Raw genomic sequence first — 24,921 nt, 5'->3', positions numbered from 1 at the left:
ACATCACAACAACAAACATAAATATATTTGATTGCAACAAGCACCATCCTCGAGGCTAATTTAAACGGAGGGCATTTACAAATTCATAGACATCAGAAGATCTTGGGTAAAATTGGGTAAAAATTGATGCTGTTTCACCCCCATAACCTCATCAAGAGTCAGAACTGTTACAGCCAAGATTGTGATACCCCCAGAGCCGGACGGAGCAGTTGCCTTGCATTACAATTCCCCTTTTGGAGAAGGGTTACCGATGTCAGGAGGCCGCGAACACGCAGGCTCAGCAGGACTGTGGAGGACGTGAAGGATCAAAGCCGAAGAGTGCTTTTGCAGATTTGGTGTTTTCATGAGCCAGAAAATCAAAGGTAAGAGTGTGGAGAAGCTGTGGAGACAGAACTTTACCAGTTTCTGTAAAGGTATCTACGAACCTCTCCCCTCTGGGAGGTGGGGGGTTAATTTACTTGGAGAGAAGGACTGCAGAGTGTAAAGCTATGTGAACGAGCTCCATTTAAACACTGACTGGCAACGTCCACTGGGGCGGTAGTCTTCAGATGTTCACTTACGTGGTTGAGAAATTTGATGTTTTTGCCTTGTCATTGTAGACCGGGGGGGAGACTCTGCTGTCATTTCAGCTTTACTTGTAATCATTTTCCAGGGTATGGGTCTCTGTGTGTGTGTGTGTGTGTGTGTGTGTGTGTGTGTGTGTGTGTGTGTGTGTGTGTGTGTGTGTGTGTGTAGCCTTCTACAGTACTTCCCTGTGTGTCAAGAGAAACTGATTTCGAGAAAACACAGCCTTACTTTTAATTAAAGCGTTACCCTCTGGCAGTGTTCGTATCAGGCCCAGATGTGACTGAGAATCCTCGATCCAATGCACCCACCAAACCCCTAAACACGGTCTACTGATAAAATTTACATCATTACACCTAAGTTCAACAATAATTATGCAGCAAATTTGATGGCTGCTTTAAATTATAATTGTATTTCAACTGCTAAGGACCAGTAATAATAATTGTATTTAATTTTTGATCAGCAGAAAAAACGAATGAAGCACACAGTGGAAATAACATTATGCCAGTAGTGAAGCGGGGTAGCGGCCCAGTGAAGCCATAAGAATGATTTGCTTCCCCTGGCACAGGAAACCTGCAGCATGTGCAGGGGAATTTACAGTAGGTTCAATCAGGTGTCAGGAAACTGTCCGTAATAAATCTTGACAACTGTAGAGATCCATAGCAGAAATGTTAGTGGTTCGATCCTTAGCTCAGATGAGACCAAGATTAGACTTTTAGGCCAATATGGAAACACTACGCACATCACCAGCATGCCCCTAGAGCAACAATTGGATGGTTAAGGCTACATACACATAGAGCAGAACACTGTTGTCACACAGAAAAGATGAAAGCCAGAGGATCCGTAACAGGCTTTGTAATACCTCTGCCGTGCCAGGGAGTGGCGCGGTAACGCTGCCACACAAGTAAAGCAGGACGAAGAGCACAGGAAAAACGTTGGCTACATCCACAAAGGTAGGGACGTTTTTCAAAGCAGAAGTGTGTCAGTGTTCGCCATGGTAAGTGCTGTCCGAATAATGTAGTCAGTAAGGAAGGAGGTAGGAAAAGGAGCTTATATGCTTCCTATCATAGTTCCTTTAGCATAGGGATCTTGCAATTTACCTTGCCGGCACTAAGGAGCCATAAGGAATCCAACAATCCTTTGGATGACGTATAAGCACAGCCCACCTCACAGAAATTGATGAAATTGTCTAGAGCGAAGAGAGTGCACACTTTGTAGTTCTTTTTCAGAGGGCTGTAGGCCCGGATTTCACCAGTATCATCCATGGGCGCGACCATCGCGTAATGACGTCTGAGTTAAAGGCTGTCTGAAGCTCCTTTCCTACCGACGATACAGTTCTTACTGTTTACCTCATGAAAGGTCGGAGCTAACAGGAACAGGAGCTAAGATGAACGCTAGAGAGAGACGAGACGTTTGTGAGAAGCGTGGACAAGGCGGTCCACTTAAATGCAGTAGAGGAGCAAAATGTGTCACTGTAAAATCCACAGTTAATTGAATACTGTCTGATACACAACTGCAACTCCAAAGTCTGCCATTGCTGTTTGTGTTAGCGCATTCGTGTTAAGAGAGAGGCGCATGCACAAACATGCCAGCGTGTAGCCGGTTACGAGGATAGAGATTCCAGATGGAGTCCCCACGGTGAGAAGCTTCAAACTTTCCTACTCTGGGAGGCGATTTCTCAACCACATTATCTGGAGGAGACATCCATATCTGACCAAGAGGTTCGTCGGATACAGCCAAACCCAGGTTCGTGTGGGCGGGGCCTAGCACATTGATGTATCAGAATCAGAATCAGAAATACTTTAATAATCCCAGGGGGGAATTATTTTCGTTACACTATATATATATATATATATATGTACGACATTCCACACAAAATATATATATATATATATATATATATATATATATATATATATATATATATATATATATATATATACACGGATCTAAAAATGACACATATACATTCATGTTACAACAATCCAAAATCTGTACCTACATCTAATAGACATCTGTAGCAAGACTTAAAGATATATTGTCTCTCAAACACTTAATCTCTGTTTAGATAAAGCTTGGCCTATTTTGCAAGAATTAAAAAGAGTTTCTCTGTGTACATGTCCAAAGCTGGTAGTGACATCGCAAAAACTCCAGTTTTCAGATTTTGATTTGTAATTCACAAAATGTATTGCTTTATATCCACCTGTTACATAAAATCCCAGTAAAATATGCTGAAATATTTGATTGCAATGACACAAAATGTTGAAAATGTCCAAGGGGTACTGTAAATACATTTGCACGGTTTGACATATTCAAAGAGTCAGGCAAATATCTACAGTACATTCACAAATACAGGTGGGCAAATTGAGGACATTTCAAACCATTAAAACATAGCAATAAGTATCTTTGCTGTGATTATTAAAGAGTTCATTTTTCTGGACATTTATTTTGAATCCAAGCTCTCTAAAATGCCTCCAGTGCAGAATTAATTGAAGAGCCATCCTCAGTTTATCTGCTGGCCAGAACGCAGTGATTTAATCCCTAGCACAAACTGTCTGCGAATGAGTTTCTCAAATGAAAATTGACATACCTCATTAGCGGTTAATTAGCTCAGACAATGAACAGGAACAACATAACTAATTCATTTCACCTCCAGCTGATGATAAGTGAAGGGCTCTCTCTGCCCCAGCGGGATGAGGGCAGACTTTCTTTCTTTATTTTACTCAGTATTTAACTTTTTTAACAGTTATGTAGCACCGATTTGATGCCACTATGGTGGCTTCTGTCGTGAACGGGGCTCCAATATGTCATTTTGTGTTTGAAGAGCTCAAAGTGCCAAAGCGATGCTTGAAGTCTAGATGTATCCCTTCATGATGCTGAGAGCCTCTGTGGCAGCTTGCCCGAGCCCGGCTTGGAGAGTCCTCATCACTGCCAGCCTCAGTGTGATCCTGTAGGCTGCCAGTCTTTTCCTTCTGAAGAACAAGAGGCTTTGCAGGCCTCCACGTCACATTCATTTGCTGAGTAAACAAGTCCTTTGTTTGTGTCGTTTTATGTAAATCGTGTCAGATTGACCTCTTCAAGGGTTTTTGGCCCTAGATTCGAGTTACTGCGGGCAACCCTCGTCCTCCGCCTGCTTCCTGCGGCTTCCTCTTCTTCCCTCACCTAAATTCCCACTCTTGTAAACAGCAGGGCTTTGTCTGCAGCTGTTGTGGTCAGGCTGTTGCTGCAAAGTCCTGATGAAACCTTTTTTTTTTTTTTCCTGAGCTGTGAGTCATCTGGCAGAGACTTTCGGTTGACCTGAAGGGATGAGATCGCCGGAAAGTAACTGTCTGCGGCTTGTGTTGCAAAATGCCCATGCCAGAAGGGGAGGAGAATGCTTGTTTTGCTGTGGTTTCCATGTTGTGGTTGCTACATGTGGACCTTTCGTACCTCCTGCTGGAGTGGCAACAGCGTGTGGCGACAGGAAATCATTGAAAGATCAAACAATAATCACTGTGATCATGAATAACAATTAGCCTAAAGAAGCCGTAGAGGCACCTGAAGGAAATGTATTTTGTGACATAAGCCCCGTTTACACTGCACCTTTTTTAACCGTGCCGAGAACGGTCCGAGCTCGTTAACCGAGATAACTATCGAGTGTAAATGGATTGAACTGAACTGAACCGTGCCAGACACAACTGAACCGCGCTAAATTTAGACCAGTTCGATAGTAGGGCTCGGCATGGTTTTTCAGTGGCACGGTTCTCTGATAACAAAGAACGCATGAGCAGACCGCGTCATCTCGTCAGACATTCATAAAAATATTAGCTTACCTACCGTGCCACACGGTTTCCAGTGATGATTCTGCTTAGCAGTGTGATGAACCTCAACGTCTGTCGTTGTTTCCTGCGTCTGTAGGCCCTGATTAGACGTTTGTTTGTCTTATCCACTTCCCAAAAGCCGACTCTGTCAAGTAAATTCACCAAAGGTTGCCTTCATCGCCCCACTCTCTGCAAACAACGAAATATCACAATTATAACCAAACATAACTTCCTGAATGTTATTTGCTTGATTCCCTCCTTCAATCCTAGAGAGCAGTAGTACCGCAGACCGTCACTAGGAGGCGAGGAACCGTGTCAGCGTGATGTGTAAATGGTCATAAGAACCAAGTTTGGCACGGTTAACTGATCCAAGCTCGGTCCGAACTCGGCATGGAACGGTTAAAGAAGAGTAGTGTAAATGAAGAAATAATCTCAAGATGAAGTCGTGACAGCAGGTCTGCGTTATCGTTCCAGCATGAAGCTAACACTGAGGACACCGTTATTTACTAAAGCCATACTGGGGCTCAAGATTTGAACTCTAATAAAGTCCAGACCAATACGTATATTTATATAATCAATTGAACCCATATATTTACACACACTATAACAAAGGTCATCTAATATTTTTCCTTGCTGCTGCACTATTTCTAATCCGGTTCCAGATCAGCTAGAAATACCGATGTACTAAATTAGTTTTGCTGAATGCCATGATAACAACGGAATGTATTTTTTTTTTTATCACTTTCTTGAAATTCAGAAGGTTTCCTCTGCATTTGGTAGATTTGAATTACTAACTGCAGGACATGGATGAAATAGTTTCTTCTACAACCTTCTTACAATAGTTTACATGAATTTCAACCCATTCCTCATGGGGTCAGCTCTAACACACACCTTTTCAGCTCTGCCCTTTCAGACCGAGATCAGGGCTTTACGATGGCCACGGCAAAACATTCACTTTGTTGTCCTTATCCACTTTGGATCTGGCAGTATGCTTAGGGTCCATTTGGAGGACCTGTTTATGTCTAAGCTTTAGCTTCATGGCGGATCTTTGGAGATTCAATATTTCCTAATAATGTTCTTTCCTTATAATCTATATACTGTGTTTGCCTCGGTGAATTTAGTTACTGAAATAAATGAACTTTTGAATGATATTGTAATTTATTGAACCTCTGGAACACACCCTGTCCGCTTCTTGAACTGTATGACAGCAGGACATTCCCATGTCGTTTATACTTGAACATAATTGTTTCAGCAGTTTAAATTGGCTCATCCAGGAATCTGGAAATATTACCCGACGTATTTTTGACTTGTGGAGATCCACAATTCTCTTCACGTGACCTACAGTTGCATTCACAGAAACAGAGGGTTCTGTAAACTATTGCACGCCTCACCTCTCCGTTTCTCCAGGTGTAAACATTTTACTTTAAAGGCAGGGACTGTACCGCCTACCTTTTACTAAGTTGTTTGCCCGATGCGTTCTTATGCAACGTGCAGACGGGGGGGGGGGGGAATCTGTAACAATATGTTGCTGTGAGACCTCTGCTTCTCCTCTTGTACTTTTCAAAGGCAGATATAAATCAAATGGGGCGTGACAAATAAGATAATTTTTTCTGAAAGCACTTACGGAGAGAGCCAAGTGTCCCTATGCTCCGGGCGTGCGGGGAGAGGCCCGTCCTTCTGAAGACCTTGCCTGATAAATGTATGTACATTTATGCATCCCCTTCAGACGGGGAAGGGCTGCGGCTGTGGGAGAAAATTAGCCGGTGCATTTCCTTCCTTACGGGTCATATATCATTTGCACTTTAGGATGCACATGTATCTTATCAATGCATTCGGATGTCATAAACTTAAGGCAAAAGCCCCATTAATTTGAGTGCTGGCAGGCGAGTCCAACATTTTCAGTGATTTATCTGCGGAGGAGAAAAAAAAAAAAAAAGAGGAATAGCTTTTTCTGATCTGCACAGCATCAGTCATCATTCTCTGGCTGGCATTCCGCTCCACGCACCTTTAATGGATACAGGGCTTTTTAAATGTACCGTGGTTTAAATGCAACTTCACCTGGATTAAATTTCATGTGCAGCATTTTGATTACATCCTCGATAAGTACCACAATCGGATTTCTGCATTATGTAAGGGCGGGAATGCAAATGGGGCTGACTGAGTTGAAGTGAAAGTGGCAGAAAGAGGAGAGAGAGAGAGAGAGAGAGAGAGAGGTATCACGTGGAGGGATAACAAATTAAAAGGGCAGTCAGACAGAAAGACTGGGAACAAGAAAAAAAAAGGAAAGATAAAGAGCTGAAAGAAGGGAACAAAAGAAGCCATTTAGTCTAGATGAGCCTCTCTCGACCCTCTCGCTGGGATGGAACAGACGGGCCGCTTTGAACCCAGCCTCGCACCTCACGCTCAGAAGGAGACTGTCTGCTAGAGCCGAGCGTGTGAAAAGATAAGCAGCAAAGCAGCTGCGGGAGAATGCTCAGGTTTGGCCGCGGCGGCGGTCCGAGCCTGGAGCCGGACTTCAAGTTTTTCCCAGATCCTCACATGGCCAGCGGGCCTGTCATCCCGCTGCCAAAACTGGAGCTCATTTGTGGAATATGGTGTGTCTTCCTAACACGGCAGGGCAGGATGCAGCTCTGAGCAGAGTGTAGGATCAAAGTCTGCTCATTTCTCAGTGTCACCTGGTAATAACGCTCACCCACCCCGTGCCAAACTGGATACCGCTCATTTTTCTCAAGTACACTCAGGACAAGCCCACTCATCCCTCAGCCCGTCTTAGGTTTGAAATTCAGTCTGCGGGCCAGTTATGAATAGTTTTACTAAAGAAAACAAGGGCTTAATTTCAGCAATGATACAATTTACAAGAGTTGCTACTTGAATGCAAAGGTGTAAAACAAATCACAGTTTACCTACTGTGAAACAGCATTATGCAGTATACCAGCTATGTTCATTTCCTTGCGAGCTCTACTCCTAAAACTCTTTCGACTTGCAGTTTATTTTATAGGCCAACACAAATTAGTGCATGGATGTCAAGCAGAAGGAAAATGATACATGGTTTTCAGAAAGTTTTTAATAATAGATTTCTACCCACTAAATAAAATCCATAGCAGCCAGTTTAAAGTTGGCCATAAGCCAAGCACGGCAAACATCTAAAAGAAGGTGCTCTGGTAAGATGAGACCAAAATGCAACATGTAAAACCAAAGTATGGAGGAAGACTATAGAAGGAAGACTAGTCAGTGGCTGCAAAAGACTTGAGAATGGGGCAGATATTCACCTTCCAGCAGGACAGTTGCGCTAAACATACTTACAAAATGATGTTATTCGAGGCTTTCCAATCACTACAACTGAGCTTGAGCTTTTTAACAAATAATAAAAAATAAAAAAAACTGGCAAAAATGTCCAAAAAAACTTAGATTAAACTGAAACTTTGATTATTCCACTGGACAGTGCCAAGTCTGACATTAAAGTGTAACTCAAAGTCTTTTTTTGTAGATAAACTAAACTGAACTAAGGGTGCAATAATAATGCAATAAGTAGCATTTTCACGTGAACTTCTTAGGTTCCGCAATATTTGTCTTAAAAAACTGTCTCAGTGCTGCCCTCTTAGGGTTGAACGGTGGCTATTGCCGTTGAATTTCGGTAATGGTTCAAACAGTACATGCTTTAGTCATCACAAGGCCTGCGTTCGGGTTTTAAAGCATCTCCCTCAGATCCACGGCTCTGTGTCGGGTCAGACTCAGGAGTTGGAATCGCGAGCACAGGGGGAAATTCATCGATGGTGCTTAGCGTTTGTTACTGCTTTGAACGTTCGCCCGTGTTAGAGATGACGCGGCATTTTTCTAAACTTGTCCGGGGGCGGGGGATATGCCGTTACATCGCGGTGAGTGCACTTTAAACAATGCTGGGGAATATAGGACTTCTACAAAAGAACAGCTACAGAAATGTGGGTGTTATTTTTGACTGAGCATTTTCAATGGAGCATCATTAAAAATGGATAGTAAAAACCTATTTTTTATTAGAGGAACATAACAAAACACAGATAAATGTTTCTCAACAATTTAACTTCAACTTAACTTAAACTTGAACTTTTATGGTACATTTATCATTGTACTGTGTTTCCTTTTCTGTATTGTGCATTGCTGTCTATTTTGGTGAGTCACCCTTTTGGTGAAGCACTTGACATCTGTCTGGGAAAATGTGTTACTTGATTAATATTTATATACTTATTTTACTTACTTAGATACATGCCTCCCTTGCAGCTGTAGACACAGCTCAAAGTGGATCTACTAGGTATTGACAACAGGGGACTGAATACGAATGCATGCCACACTTTTCAGTTTTATTTTTCACTCCACAAGTTTGCAGTGGTGGCTGGCCCATATAGGGGGCGCTGCCCTCCCTAGATGTGGAGGGGAAAAGTCAAAATATATAGAGATTTTAAAAGTATTATTAATGTCAGTTTTTACTTAATAGTACGTGGCTACATGTAATAAGAATAATTAAAACACTTCTACTAATTGACTCTACCAATTGACTCTCATTTAACAGTGCATTTCCACCAACAGAACGTAGCATTTCTCTTCTTCTACACTTTTGGGGCTATCACTCAAGGCGCCCCACAAGTGTAGCGAAATAACCAATCATATATCAAGTGCAAACTTGAAGTTTGCACTGCTTTATCTAGGCTTAAGAGATAAATCCCAATAAAATGCATTGAGGCTTGTGGTTGTAAAGTGAAATGTGTTTTGAAAAGTTCAAGGGGCATGGGTAGTTTTGCAAGGCACCGTATTTATCATTAGTAGATGGTAGTGCTGTGTTCCTTTTTGTCCCCAGCTACAGGATAAACAGCTGTCTTTGACACAAACACAAAACACATTCCTTTTTTTTTTTCAAACTATAATTTGGGGTTTTGAAAAGAGACAGCGAAGTAGCAAAAGCCTGAACACTTAAAAAAAAAAAAAAAACATGCATTTTTTCTAAATTGTTGTGGTTTCAGACCAAAAGCTCACAACGCTGACCAGTGTGCAACCACCGGAAAACTGAATGTCTGTTTCTTTTTTTTTTGAGCGAGAACATAATCAACAAATGCATTCCTACAGCTAAAAAAAAATGAAAGCATTTCCCGACTCAATGAACGCTCACAAAGATGAAATCAATACAAAGCATTTAAAGAGGAGTATGACATTAAAGGTGCAAAGCATTAAGAAAGATTGAGTGAATTTTATTGATCTAACGCAGAAAGTATTATACTACATTTCACAGCACATTTGCAAAACACAGACATCTTTCCAGTCAGAAATCTGTAATGTGAAACTTTTTTCATGAACTAAAAAAAAAAATTCAACAACTAAACCTAACCAGATTACCTCAGATGGAGTTTGCTTCTCTGTATAACTTAAAGAAGAACTCAATAATACCTTTTCAGTCTGAGTTGTACAAATTCACTATTAAGACAATGTTTTAACAAAATCAGATTTTTTTTCTTCTTTGTAGTTATGGACTTGTGGTAGCTTGGTTAGACTGTGAATGACTTTATACATTTGCTTCCCCTCCACTGCCACATTTCCTAACAATTATTGGCTTTTTGATGTGCAGATTTTCAACTACTGGAATGTGTCACATCTGTATTATTTACTGAAGCCAATTATAGCTCCTTGCCAAAAAAGCATTTAGCCCCTTGGTCACATTTTGCTGCATAACAACCATAAACTTCAACAAACTATCACAAAGTAGCACATCATTTCGAAGTGGCAAAAAAAAGGCACGCATGAGTTCAAACATGTTTACGCATAAACTCCTGATTAGTGGGGGCTATATTTGTAGCGAGCTCCCTTTTTAAGTGTGACATCCGTAAATAAAATTCAATTCTATAGTTAAATCAGTGGTTGCCATATTAACAAACAGAGTATCTGTGTAATATAATCACACAGAGAACAAACAGCAGCATGAAGACCAAAGAAAACACCAAACAGGTCAGAGATAACGTTGTGGAGAAAATTACAGCGCGTCTAGGTTTTAAAAACAAAATCCCAAGCTTTGAACGTCTCGCAAAGCCCTGTTTATCATCTAAAAACCGTGTACACAAAACAGCAAAGACGTGAAAGAAGCTACTTTTTTTTTGTAGTGACATGTAAAGCACTGTTTGGGATTTACTGCATATTACCCTGAACACAACATCCCCTCCCCACAACATCATGCTGTGAGTTGATTTTCTTTAGGCCAAACTGACATATTTAAGATTAAATGCAGAAATAAATTAATGCTCAATAAGTATGATTAATTGGATACTTTATTTAATAATTTATTTATTTATTCATTCATTCATTTATTCAATCATTCATTCATTTCTGCATTTTCTGTATGCATTTCTGCTTCATTATGCAAATGAGGGGCGGTGTCTCCAGGTTCAACTTCTCCCTATTGGTTGGTTAGATATTACTACATCCCTTGAGTCTCCATGACGACACCAGTCACACCAAAGATGGCTAACCACGAGATCTTTCAGCAGATTCCCTTAAAAGCTCTGACACCGAACGTCAGCCTGCCAGTTCGCCATCGCTACACAATGCTCTTCGGAGGGAAAGTCTTCTTCTTCTTTTAGGTATTAATGGCAGTTGACACGGGTCAAAGTAGTGATACTACCATGAAAGAAAAACAACAAAAAAACTGGAGGGAAAGTCATAGAGACTCAAGGGATGCACTGAGATCTAACCAACCAATAGGTAAAAGTTAAAGCATGCAGACAACTCCCACCTCATTCGCAAAATGAGGCAGAAATGTATGCAGAAATGCACAAATAAATGAGTGTATGAATGAATAAAATAATGAATGAATGAATACACAAATAAATAAATGAGAAAATTGTCAAATAAAGTGTCCAATTAATCATACTTATTGAGCATTAATTTATTTCTGCATTTCTTCTTAATTATGTCAATTTGGTCCTCCATACATGGTCATGTTAGAAGGGGAGATCAGTGTTGACACAGAAACCCATCTAAACATTGCAGAGCACCGACCCTCGAGGACTCTAGCTGGACACTTGGTTTTTAGAAAGTATATTTATGTGTATTTATTCCCGTCCAATCTGACGGACTTTGAGCTAGTTGGCAAAGAAGAATGAGGCAGAAATCTCAGTCAAAAGGTGGTCCTACAGAATATTGACCCAGAGGGGCTGAATACTTTGTATCTGTAAAAAGAAAAAAAGAACGCTGTGTACCTTGTTTTTCCACAATTATTTACTACTTTGTTTTGTTAAAATCCCAAATTATTATTTTTTTTAATAACATTGTAAAAAGGTCCCATGGGTGTGAATACTTTTGCCAGGCGCAACAATTTGTGGGCCAGTTTCATGTGATTTTACTGAGGAGGTCACCAGTTTGTGACCTAAAAATGTCTAAATCAATTAGCCTGAAGTTTCTTGTGCATCTTGTCTTAGTATGAGAAATATTAAATATTCTGCTGTCTGTTTTACAGCCCTGCACAATAAACAAAAGTTATCCACAGACTTTTGGTTTCCCTGGTCCATTTCCTTTCAGTCTTCGCTGAGTTTTACTTACCTTAATTTAGGAGCACAGCACCATCTAGTGGTGAATTATAGCATTGCTTATGCTGGTGAAGATTCTCAGTCATCCAGGTCATGATCATTCCAAAAAAAAGTTAAGAAACAAAACAACTGGACTTTTTTCCGAAGTTTGAAGATGTTTCAAACGTAACATCTTGTTTTGTTTTTTAACTTTTTTTGGATATAGCATTGCCTCCAAATTCTTCTGTAAAAACACAGTTCTGATATTTAAATGTATCTAACATACATGTACCTGAGTGAATGACAACATTATTTAACAGCCTAATCAATGCCTAATCATTGTTTATCTGTTTTTTGGCAGTAATGACATCACTATGTAAAGCATCGAAGTGGTTCACATTGTGTGTTTTTTTTCCTAGTTAATCAGATTTTATTTTTGGGTCTGGTGTCTTTCATCTTCCTCATGACATTAGCCCCTATGTTTAGGTCCGTCAGGTCAGGCCAGTAGGATGGCCAACCGAGTACAGTGATACCATGGTCATAAAAGCAGGTGATGACACTTTTAGCAGCGGGGGGCAGGCCAAGTCCTGTTAGAAAATAATTTTAGCACCCATATCAAGCTTGTGAGCAGAAGGGAGCATGAAGACCTCTAAAATGTCCTTGTAGACGGTGTTGTTGACTTTGGGCTTGATAAAACGCTGTGGGCCAACAACAGCACATGACACGACTCCACAAATCAAACTGATTCTGGATTCTTAGACTTGAAGAGTCCAGTCCTATTTCTCCCAAGCCAAAGTAAGAAGCTTCTGGTTCAGGAGCGGCCTGATACAATTTTGTGACTAACCCTCCTTGTAAAGGTTGCCAATGTCTGCTAGACAATTATGTGGGCCATATTTTTGCATAGAAAAATCCTCTTTTTAAGTTTTGTGAAACGTTCTAATTAACTGAGAAATTAAATGTTGGCTATCATTAGCTGTAAGTGGTGAAGTATTTAAATGAAATTTTCAGTGATAATCTCATATATTGAGATGCATTTGTATAGTTACCATTTCATCTCTGTGCTTTTCCAGACTAAAAAACCCCTGCAGTTTTGCCTCATTGAACTCGACTTAACGTGTTGCATTGTTTTATAACCAAGAAGTGAACTGAAATTTATGTCACTGAATATTATTGTTTTACGACTGGATTGCTTTGATGATACGTGTATGTATTTAAATGTGATATTTTTCTCTTATAAAGTGCTTTGACATTACATTTGTTGGAAACTGGTGCTGTAAAAATAAACTACTGCATTGTATTCTTAGAAGTTATCTGTTATTGTGTTGTTACTTTAACCTTTTATAATGTCACTAAATCTGCAGCAGAAATAACAAAACGGTCTTCCATACCATCTTGTCCCAGAATGTTGAGCGTAAAAAAATACAAACATACGTTGTTGTTTTTTTAAACGTCACCTTGTGCAATTTATTTGAGTTTAATATCTATTAAAACAGAACAACGCTTGCTTCTGGCTCAGAATGACAAGAGATTTTGCAGAAATTATTAATTTAAGCAGTGGGCTTTGTAATAATATCAATTATCTTAAAAAAGACCATCTTTGCATATGCATATCACAAACAGTGTAAACTAAGTGGGCCTCAGCGGGCACCATGTGCCCTCCAAACATTCTTTAATTTAACTTAAAGCAGCATCGTCTCCTCTTTTAAACAAACCTAACAGAGCTCTCAAATTTGAGATTCCTCAGGTTTCCTTCTGTGGCAGCAAACAACTCCTTTGGAGATAACTTAGAAATGTGGTCAATTTGATCATCAATTACAATAACTTGTTTTCAAAAGTGGCAATTACAGTGCAAATGCACAATTATATATATATAAATTAAAAAAAGACAACTCCTAACTCTTAACATCCAGACTTTTTGACCTCTTGTGTAACAAGATCTCTTCCAGAATATCTGAGTAGAAAGCAATCGAGCTAAAAAAAAATAAAAAATCCAGAGTAATCGTTTAAATGATAACCTATATTAGTATTAGCTGTACTAGAGTAGGGGCTGTGGAAGCAAACATAAGCATATTAACATTAATATCTCAGACCAATTGTTAAGGATGGCAGTGGAAGGCTGACAGTTTGACCTGACTGAAATAGTGTGGTATGACCTTAAAAGCGCAGTACATAAAGAAAGCTGCATTTCCTTCCCCGTCCTATAGGGGGAATACAAGCTTCAGTAGTAATACTGTTTCTACATTCTTAAACGGAAGGTTTCTGGAAAGAAAAAAAAAAAACACTTTTACAGTTAAAAATCAAAAAAGGTAAACTAAGCACAGCAACAATTTAAGATATTCTACAGCCTTTCCTTAGGAAAAAAGCCATACCCTCTCTTTTGCAGCAGTTTCTCTTACAATAGTGTATTCTCACAGACTGCCTACTGAAGAGTCATTAATGTACAAATAAAATCAAAACAAAAAGCAACTAAAACACTTCGATTGACATTAGCCTCAGAGGATTTTGACTACGTTTTCGTCTTTGCATGTTTGCATGTTTTTTTTTTAGAAGGACATGATGGTTCTCTGGATGATGTCGATGCATTCCTGAAGCTCGTGCTCCTTGATGACGAGAGGCGGGGCCAGCCGGATGATGTCACCATGGGTGGGCTTGGCCAGGAGGCCGTTGTCCCGAAGGCGCAAGCAAACCTTCCAGGCGTCATAGTCTGTGAAGGGGGAAGACAAAGCAACTTGTTGATTTGGAAGGTCAGTTTGAGCCGCTCTGCCCCTTTAATGTTGCCTCTTCCAATGAACCAGTCATGTAAACTACTACGTACACCACAGGAGCATCTATGGTACTTAAGAGGGAAAGTAGTTTGTACATTTTACTGCTCTAGAGCAGGGGTTCCCAAAGTGGTAGTCGCGAGATTTTACAATGTCAGAGATATACTTGTTTATTGTAGAAAATGTATGCCTTGAATCATTAAAAATTAAGTTTTGTTCTCACAAATAGGTGAAATTAATCAAAGCTTGTTGTTTTTTTGGTGTTTTGTCATATATTTCCTTTATTCAACAATGGTCGTAATACAATTATTTTTGGGCATTTTACAAGAAGTTAGTCATAATATTAGGTGTAAAAGATTATGAGAACAAACACAGGGGGAAGACTGCGCTTTATTATAAGAGTTCTCAGAAAATGACTACTATAGAAAAGAAAAAAAATGTCCTACCCCCAAAATGTCCCCAAAGGTCTCTGGCACTGTTATTTTGGGGGTCCCAGGCTGATAACCTTGGGAACCCTTGCTCTAGCATACAGGTATGCATTAGCATACAGTGGAGGGAGAAACTTTTTTTCTGGATTTTGGAAAATATTTAAGATAGCCACCAATCTTCCCAGGAGCAAAAGTCTCTGAACACTGCATGGTCTCATTTTGGAGTAAATTGGCAGAGAAAATGCAAATAAATAAAACCAAAATAACTCCAAAAAGCTCTCCATCCGAGACTCTACGGCCATCAGCATTGCAACTGCTACAGTTTATGATAAAAGAAAAACAAACAAGACTGAAGAAGAACGGCTTCTTTGGCAGAATGTTAAGGAGAAAAAATCTTTGTAAAACTATGACATAAGACAGGGATTTGCAAAGTTACATCTGAATGAAGCACAAGACTTCTGGACAAAATGTCCGTTTTGAAAGATTAGAGGGGTAACAATAAATCCAGCTGTTAGAGAATAATGCACAATATTTGCTGGAGGACAACGAGGTGAGATTTTAGAACAAAAGTATAAAAAAAGAGTCACAATTTTTTTAAATTACCATATATAAAAAGTATGACAAACAGGTTTTCATAATGCCCCCATTCAAGGTTTTATTTTACCATATATTGAAGTGTTTCTACTTATCTAGCACTAAAGTGGCCGTACTGCTAAAGAAATACTGAAAATGCTCTCACTTTGTGTTTCAGTGTAGAGTTAACCCATTCAGGTTTGATTGCTTTTACAAGATAATCAAAAGCCTTATTGTCAGTGGCACAGGGCAGCATTAGAAGAGGAATATAGAGGTTTAGGTTAGTACATGATTAAAAATAGCATAACTTGTCTGTCAGTTGTGCGCTAACCAAGTTTTCTATTGCTTTTCTGTATGAGCAGTGAAAGAGGAGTAAATGTCACCTGCATGCTACTGAGTATTTTGCACTGCATGTTATCCCATCCCAGAATTTACATAACAAACTGAGTCGTCCAACCCCATGAGTCTGTTTGCTAACACTCTGAAAGAAAAGACTAGAGCTCTGCATGAGGCAGAGACGGCTTTCTACCTCACCTTTGGTCTCTTTAATCACAACTGCATTGAGGAGGCCTTTCCCTCGGACTGTTGCCACAATGTCTTTGGGCAGTTTCCTCAACTCGGCCCGTAAAATCTCTCCCATCCTCTGAGCATTTTCTGCGAGCTTCTCATCCTCCATCACCTGCAGATAATAACAAAAAACATTTGTTTTAGTACAGCTACTGAGATATGGCACTAATGATGCTTAATTACCTTTCAGAAACACTTGAGAATAAAATTATTTTCATTTATTAGGTCTTAGCTGAAGTTTAATGCTGACCTCCAAAGCTGCAATAGCAACGCGACAAGCCACAGGGTTCCCCCCGTACGTGGATCCGTGTTCCCCTGGCTTAATGGTCAGCATTACCTCGTTATCGCTGAGTACAGCAGACACCTGAGCGAATCGAAGACAGTTAGGTCAAAGCTAACAGCGGCGCAATCAAGTGTCGTCTGATCAAACTGCAGAAGGCTCACAGGGTAAACTCCTCCGGAGAGAGCTTTGCCCAGGATCACCAAATCCGGGCGAACGCCTTCGTGATCGACAGCCAGCCGTCGACCAGTCCGTGCCAGGCCTGTCTGCACTTCATCAGCAATCCACAGCACCTGCGAAGACCCCAACGGGCTTTTGTTAGTGACTGCAGAACCGTTTGGACTCAGTGACGCTGCCACGATCATCAACTCAGTTCGGATCAGTGTTTAATGCAGCAGTAAAATCACCTCAGAGCATTTTACACCAAAAGACGGCCAAGAATTCCCTTTGAGTTAGTACTTTTAGGCAACAGCTTTGATATAGACTAAAGGACGGACAGGCAGATGGATGGATATTGAGAGAGGGTTGTTTTTTTTATCATTATTGCTTAAATTGCTTTTAATCTCTTGCCGCATGTCTTCGCCCCCCTCTCTCTCAATCCCATATTCCTGTCTGTTTACGGTCAAACAAAGGCCACTGGTGCCAAATAAATTAAGGAAATAAAATCACATAACCAAGAGCGAATATTTGTTGGCAAAAGCCTGGAAACAGCTCCGATGCAGTTTCTGAAGCACTTTGGGTCGGTGAATTTAGACTAAATCTCCCGGCAAGTAGAACATCTGTACCCAATTAGACAGGAAGTTGATCCAAGTGTCTTCTTGCTCAGCGGGAAATCAAATAAAATGTCATGATAAGATACTAATAAACCTGAGTTGTCTATAAGCAAAAAGGACAATTGCCTTAAACCTGGAAATCTATGGGAAAACCCTATCGATGGATGGTTTAAGGGATTAACTTCTTGCTTAGCCCTGGGGGGGGAAAAAAAATATTATTTCTTATTTCCTTTTTCCATTTAATGAAAACTCAATAAAAAGACATTTTTGAAAAAATAAAATCTCCCAAGTACATTGGTCCCCTCCTGGAGCCAGAGACTCGCTCCACGTGTTGCTACACTGTGGAGAAACCTAATCTCTGTGCATGCTGATACAGCAACAAGATACGCAGCTGCAACACTTCCCACACATAATGTCCGCTTTCCAAGAAAATAACACACTGTGCTCACTGAAACGTTCTCTTGGCTGGATATCTTATTTGAGAATCTAATCCAACACTGGCGTGTCATTTACTTTGCTAACTTTCACGCTTCACTAGCTCAGGGTTTCCACGAGACATCGTGGCCAAAATATATTCTGCTGCAGATATTTCCACAGAGGTCAGGCAGGGTGGATTGAAATAGGACACACAGACAGGGCTCAGATGCCTGCAGGCATTAAGGAAGGGAGTTTTATGGTTTAGGTCCCACTTCTAATAGATTTAAGAAAAAAGGAGAAAAGGAGGCTACACAATACCATATCTTTATTTATAAAGCCCTTAAAAACAACCAACGGCTGAAAGAAAGCGCTGTGCATCGATACAAACTAAAACATCCATCAAAAAACTAAAGATAATGCATAAAAACACCTGAAAGAAATAATAAAACCAATTTAAAATGAAAACTAAGCCTCGCTAGTGGTAAAAGCCAAAGAATAATACTGGGTTTTACGGAGAGTTTTAAAGGTGGGCGGTGAAGGCACTCTCTTATGTGCAGGGGCAGCTTATTCCATAATTGAGGAGCAGCAAAGACTGATTCACTCCAACATAGAGTCCGTTACAGTAATCCAGGCTGATATAAAAGCATGGATTACTGTTTCAACGAGTTGTCTCGACAGAAAATATTTAAATTTTGCCAGCTGCCTTAAGGGATTAAAACACATGGATCTAATAAATGCTCTGATCTGACCATCTAATTTAAAATCACGGTCTAACTTACAACCCAAATCTGTGACACTTGCTTTAAAATATGCTGTCAGGGGTCCCAAATCAACAGCACAAGGGTCACAGGAGCAACTTTGTCTAAACAATATTACCTCAGTTTCGCAAAAGGACTGTTCAGAGCGCAATAATTGTTCGCAAATATATTCTTAAGTGTTGTGAACTTATATTTTACAAGTTAATGTAATATTTAGCCAGTTGGATAGCGTCCCAGGGCAGCTGATGCTCACACCGGACCCAAAGGTCACAGAGTGCAGAAAGCATAAATGAGAAAAAGAGGAAACGCATACATGGGGATAAATAGCAACTGAAATCATCATCCCGATATGTAATGGTATTATCGGCAATGCTAGATTTTCCAGTATCGTCCAGCCCAAGTCTTGGCACAAACAGCTCGATTGACTGAAGTCATGCTGCGACTGTTTCTTTATATAACTAGGCAACACTCCCTTTAATAACTTGCTAGGTTAAAGAGAAGGGAGCGTCCGCAGTAAACATGGAGGAAGAATAAACACAACGTAGGAAACAATACAAACAAAAAAAAGAAAAGCATTATATGCAAACAAATCTTTAAAGGGACAGTCCACCCCATCTTTCATACTCTTCTCATTTTCTATACCCAGACCTGGAAAACACTGATTATAATATAGCTGGTGCTGACATGTCCTTACCCATTTTTCCTTCTCATGCGATTTACAACTGCAGACAGCTACAGCGCACACCATACTGCATACAGTTTCAATTCTTTGGTACATAAAGATCAAGGTTCTTACGACATCCTTCATACTGACGTCAAACTAGTCCTTTTACTCTCGTTCTGCTGCCTTCGTTTGGACTTACGTTGTATTTTGTGCAAAGTTCTCGCACTTTGGTCAGGTAGCCCTGGTCAGGCACAACCACGCCTGCTTCTCCTTGGATGGGCTCCACCATGAAAGCAGCAACATTTTGGTCCTGTAAGGCTTTCTGGAGAGAGGCAGAACAGCAAGTCAGCCTTTCTATACAGATTTATGCAGAGAAAGGCAAAGGCTGAACTGAAAGTCAACGTTTCTCTACATCCTGTGGAACATGGTAAGCCTAAACCCAGCTGGTGGGATGAAAATTAACAGATTTAACCCAGAAAAGAAATACAAAACCTTCATTTAAACATACACAAAGTTAAACTTTTACACACAGCATGTATTTTTTTTTTAAACTAATCATGTACCTCCAGTGCAGGAATGTCATTAAATGGGATGAGCTCAAAGCCGGGCATGTAAGGACCAAAGCCTTCGTAGCTACTGGGGTCAGTGGAGCTGGAGATGGCAGCCATGGTGCGACCCCAGAAGTTCCCCTCTTAAGAAAGACAGATAAAAAAATTTTTTTTTAAATCTTTAAATGTGATTCTCAGCTAACTCTTGAGAAAATAACCCACTTGCCAACTGTGCCATTAGATTTCAACATGAGAATGTGACTTGCCTGCAAAAATGATCTTGGCCTTATTGTTCGGAACCCCTTTAACGTTGTAGGCCCACTTCCTGGCAAGCTTACAGGCCGTCTCACCACCTTCAACCCCTGATTTCATTCAAAACAAAAAGCAAATCATGTAGCTTTCAGGTAAAAAATAAATAAATAAATAAATAAAAAATAATAATAAAACCTTGGAAAACACATCCGACGAGGACCTTCAGGACTTACCCGTATTCATGGGTAAAACTTTGTCATACCCAAACATGTTGGTGACGTACTCCTCATAAGCCCCCAGCACATCGTTGTAGAACGCCCGGGAGGTCAAGGCGAGTCTGGATGCCTGCTCGGTGAGCGCCGCGACGATCTTAGGGTGGCAGTGGCCCTGGTTTACTGCACTGTAAGCGCTGAGGAAGTCGTAGTACCGGTTGCCCTCCACATCCCACACGTAGATTCCTGCAGTCAACAGAGAAACTACAAGCTAAGTACAACTGTGGATCAGAGTTGTTTGTAAAAGTTTTTTTTTTATACCATTTGTAGTCATGAACTCACCTTCTCCTCGCTCCAGGGCCACAGGGAGGGGATGGTAGTTGTGCGCTCCATGCTTCTCCTCGCGGGCGTAGATTTCCTCCGAGGTGAGCTTGGACGCGGTGGCGGGGCGCGGACGCGTGTGGACGCTCCTGCGCAGAGCCGGCGCGGCGCGGCTCAGGCTGCGGCTGAGTTGAAGAATCATTCCCTTCATGCTTGCTGGTTGCGTGGCTGGGCACAGACAGAGAGAATAAGGCAAACGCTTTGATTTAACTAGAGATTGAGAAGATGCATTTTCAGTGGAAACATGTCATTGTTTTTTTTTTGGAACCAAGTGCAGCTGTGAGTTTAATGATAGGTGCTACAGGAAACCATGACCTAATTTTGAGGGAAGAGCTGATTTGTCTGTACTTGGAGGCCATTTTGACTAGGGCTGTGCATAAAAAAATGCACAAATAAATAAATAAATAAATTGATAAAAAGAAGATTAATATCGATGTTTTTAACAATTTAACATCGATTTTCTGGCTTTCAGTATCGATATACCTCCAAACCCCTAGGGGGCGTTATTACAGCGCGCCATTACGAATTTGCAGAATGGCCGAAAACATTTTAGAACCGCCCTCGTCCCTAAAATCAAACGTTTGGGCACATTTTTGGTTTCTGTGATATGTTAAATGCATTCAACCAAATGCACTTTATTTTCCTGTTAATATATCAGTGTTCAATAAATGAATGAAAACTTTATTGTCATTGTCACAAGAACAACGAAATTTAAAAAAGTGCCATCGATCCGTGCATATGTTTAAAAAAATAAAATATAAAATTGAACATAAATATAATATTTGGCTGGTTTTGTTGATTTAATGACTTTGAGCATTCATTTGAAAGTAATAAATATAGATATTAGAGTCAAATCAAGCTGAGCTATATCGAGAATAGTATTGTATCGTGAGCTATGTATCGAGAATTGTATCGAATCGGCTCATCCTAGATAATACTCAGCCATAATTTCGACACATAATACTGTACATGTAATGTATTAGTTTAGGTTCTATACCATATCAACAAAACCTAAGGATTAAAAAAAGAAAAGAAAAAAAAGTAGTACATACACGATCCGTCAACTATCTACATCAAAGACAAAAATGCATTTGTAAAATAAAACAAAAATTAGATTTTTTTTAAAGAAACAAAATGTACAAATAATTTAACTGAATAATTAAATGCAAAAACTTTTAAAGGATTTAAATAAGAGATTTAATTAAATATTTTTTTTAAATAAATATTACATTTTACAAACTTCTTTACAAAAGATTGTATGAAACAATATTTACATATAAACACAATTATCTGAAAGCTATTTATTCAAAACAGCAGATAAATGATACACATTTTCAAACATTTCAAATAAGTTTCAAAAAAGATGTATTAGGAAATAGTGTAAAATGCATTTAAAAACAAGATACAGACTATTTAAAATGATTAAATAAAAAAAACTCCAACAAAATAGCAAATTTTACTATTTAAAACAAATAGTTTAAAGACTTAAGAACTTTGCTTTATGCAACTTTTCCAGTTTCTTTTCCTGCCACAGTTTCTTGGGAGGTTGTTTGGCCCACTGGTAACACCTCTCAGCAGCACAATCTGATATCTTGTCTCTGCATTACGCTTAATTAATTATAGGCCTTGAATAATTTGTTGAGCCTAGCAAACGCTGGAGTGTCAAGTTTAGTTTCCAGCAGATCGGAGGAGATGGAGGGGAGAAAAGAATCGTTTGACCAGGTAATCTAAGATGATTTGATTTTTTTTTTTATCCAAATGAGAGGAAAATACCCAAAGTACTTCAGACCTGGACTTATTCTTGATAGTAGAAATGATTGTAAAGCAGATGATTTCAGCACTTTATAATGACTTGGAGACAATTATCCATACAAATGTTGTAAAAGTTCCTTTTTAAGACAAACCTACAGCATTGTAAACGCCCAGAGAGAGGCCAGAGGCTTTGATGGGCCTGCTGAACCAAGCTTCTCTTTCACGTCCGACACAAAGGAAGGGGCTGGATGCGGGCGTACAAAAAAACAGCAGCGTGGAGGTTCCAGACGGTTCCATTTGGACACGCTCCAACCCTTGGATTTGAAACGTTCGGGACAATATTCACAGTAAAATACCAAACTGCTCGACTTGCAGGTGTATCTCAACAAGTTAGAACCGCAGAGAAAGGTTTATTACGGCACCTCGAATCCAAAACTTAAAACTCCTATTGTGTAGATTCCTTCCACACAGAGGGGCTATATCCCAGCTGCTTGATTCAGTAAACTTGGGTGATTTTGGCTCAGCTATAAAAAAAATAAATAAAATAAAATAAAATAAAAATCCAAATTTTGTTTCTTAGAAATTTTTAATATTACAATTTAATGATTTTTAATACAAAAATATAAGCCTCAAGTCATAGGAAGTATATCCGTGTACTGTAGAAAATGCCCTTAATGCTTTGCTGGGGCTCCTTTTGCATGAATGACTGCATCGATGCGGCGTGGCGTGGAGGCGACCAGCCTCTGGCTCTGCTGAGGTGATCGGGAACCCTGGGTCGGTTTAATAGCAGCCTCCAGCTCGTCTGCGTTAATCCGTCTCGTCTTCCTCTGGATAATACTCCATAAATCCTCCAGCTGGAGTCTTGGCTGAGAGACTCTCCCTTAAAACTATTTTTCAATGCCTTTAATCCTGCACGGTTCCATTTTGGTTCTGCGCCTTCTTGCCACCTCAGTATTGCTTTCCATTAAACCGTCCTTGACTTCGCTAGGATCACACACTCACTCTGTGCTGCCAGCTTTTTTAGCCATGTGTTTTGTGGCTTACACAAGCAGGGTAACTAAAGTTTGACTAAAGTTTCCATCCATGGTTGTGTAGGCCACGACAGAGCATTTCTGTATATATTTGTAGTTATTTTATGCATTTTATGGAATATTCTAATTATCCAAGAACTGTATTGTGTGTAGAAAGCAACAGTTTGAATCTAGCCTGTGAAGAAATAGCTTTTAGGCGATATTCTAATCTATTGGGATGGACCTATTAGCGGTAAAGTTATCTGAGGAGGCCCAGACAGACAGCCAGTTGGCATCTGACACATAGCAGGCGTCATTTTTTTAACTGTTCAGGCGTGGCAATGCACCTTAAAACCGGGGGAGGTAAGAATCACGTTGGAGAAAGCAAGAGTTTTGTCAATCAATACGCTGAAACAGCAGCAGCAGAGCAAACATGCACCTCCTTCCTGGGAGAGATGACCTGAGTCTGGGCTCATCCCTCAGTCCCTGACAGCTGATAGGTCAGCGAGGAGCTGCCTCCACGGCACCCACGGATCACACCGAGCCAAGCTAAATAAAGAACGCCACGACCTTTTTTTTTTTTTTTTTTTTCAATCTGTTCCCAGGAAGAACTGTTGAATTGTCAAGAAGCGACCTGTAATTATGCAACGCGGCATCCCTGGGTAAATTTCCGTAACGCACACAGGAAGAGCTTAAAAACAGCGTCGGAGGAAGGCTGTCTGCCTGAATCTGATCTCACCATGAAATAAAAAGCGTCCAAAGAGGAACGTCAACCGCATAAAAACGGCGTGTCGCATAATACCGGTTTTTTTTTCTTCTTCTTCTTCCCCTTCTTCTTATTTCCTGCCAGTCTGACTAAAGTCTCCGTCTATCGGATAAAGTGAAGAAGAAGAACAAAGTTAAAATGTACCTTTTGTAAACAGGACAGCGGTTCAGAAGCCCTCTCTTTGGTGATGCTCACGGAGCCGGCGGAAAATTTTGATGCGTGTGCGTTTCCGGTGCGGATATTATTTGACTGGCCAACGTGCCTGACGCCGCGGCGGCTCTTCGTGCGTGCTTACGTCAGAGGAGACGCCTCCATGCTGCAATCTTTACCGGCTATTTCAGATACCGAAATCCTCCTAAAAACCAGAATTAAGCCTTTCTCCCCTAAATGTAATACATACACGTCTATATTGTTAAGACCGTGTTAGCCTTGTTAATGTAGCGAGTCAGAGGTTACTTGGTGGTTATTATGTAACGACCACGAATATGACTCAAGGACACATGGCATGAATGAAATCCCACGTGAGAGTCCTATTAGAGCCAGAAAAGGAAAGGAAATAATGTGGGGTCATATTAAATAAAAAAAATAAAAAATAAAAAAAAAGATGAAAATGTGTAAAGACAATTACTGGAAATCTAGAAAAATTATTTAAGTAAAACAACTGACTGAAGAGTTCAGGACAACGAAGTAATACACAATAAGCTTTACATATATTAGAAAAAAAAAAGGAAAACGAAAATACTCCACAGTTGGTTTGACTGCTGTTTATTTCTTGAATAAAACGACCCACCAAGCCTAAGACATTTTTGTGATCCATTGATGTAAAAAAAAAAAAAAAAAGCTACTAAGAAAACGTCAGGTGAGGGGAAACTTGTGCACTGGTGCATTAATCAT

At 40.0% G+C, this 24,921-nt stretch overlaps 1 protein-coding gene across 1 annotated transcript; it reads right to left on the bottom strand.

The window, feature by feature from the left end:
• Positions 1-13,319: 13,319 nt before the first annotated feature.
• On the bottom strand, positions 13,320-24,298 carry oat (ornithine aminotransferase). Its single transcript, XM_012862808.3, has 10 exons — positions 24,172-24,298; positions 20,461-20,667; positions 20,140-20,364; positions 19,921-20,016; positions 19,670-19,797; positions 19,306-19,428; positions 16,659-16,787; positions 16,465-16,578; positions 16,182-16,326; positions 13,320-14,588 (listed from the first exon to the last, which is right to left on the bottom strand). The coding sequence occupies exons 2-10, from the start codon at positions 20,648-20,650 to the stop codon at positions 14,428-14,430; spliced, it is 1,311 nt and encodes a 436-aa protein (XP_012718262.1). The 5' UTR covers positions 20,651-20,667; positions 24,172-24,298; the 3' UTR covers positions 13,320-14,427.
• Between the last annotated feature and the right edge of the window lie 623 nt (positions 24,299-24,921).

The sequence above is a fragment of the Fundulus heteroclitus genome, chromosome 10, assembly GCF_011125445.2.
Source record: "Fundulus heteroclitus isolate FHET01 chromosome 10, MU-UCD_Fhet_4.1, whole genome shotgun sequence".
Classification (NCBI taxonomy): Eukaryota; Metazoa; Chordata; class Actinopteri; order Cyprinodontiformes; family Fundulidae; genus Fundulus; species Fundulus heteroclitus.
The sequence above is the reverse complement of the archived record's forward strand: the minus strand, read 5'-3'. Positions and strand labels throughout refer to the sequence as shown.

Excerpts from the sequence above, each read along its gene's own strand:
- oat (XM_012862808.3), bottom strand. The coding sequence starts at position 20,650 with ATGAAGGGAATGATTCTTCAACTCAGCCGCAGCCTGAGCCGCGCCGCG. Across the intron at positions 19,798-19,920 it reads GGCCAAGATCATTTTTGCAG|AGGGGAACTTCTGGGGTCGC; the intron begins GCAAGTCACATT and ends GTCTTTCTTAAG. Across the intron at positions 19,429-19,669 it reads ATGACATTCCTGCACTGGAG|AAAGCCTTACAGGACCAAAA; the intron begins GTACATGATTAG and ends GCCTCTCTCCAG.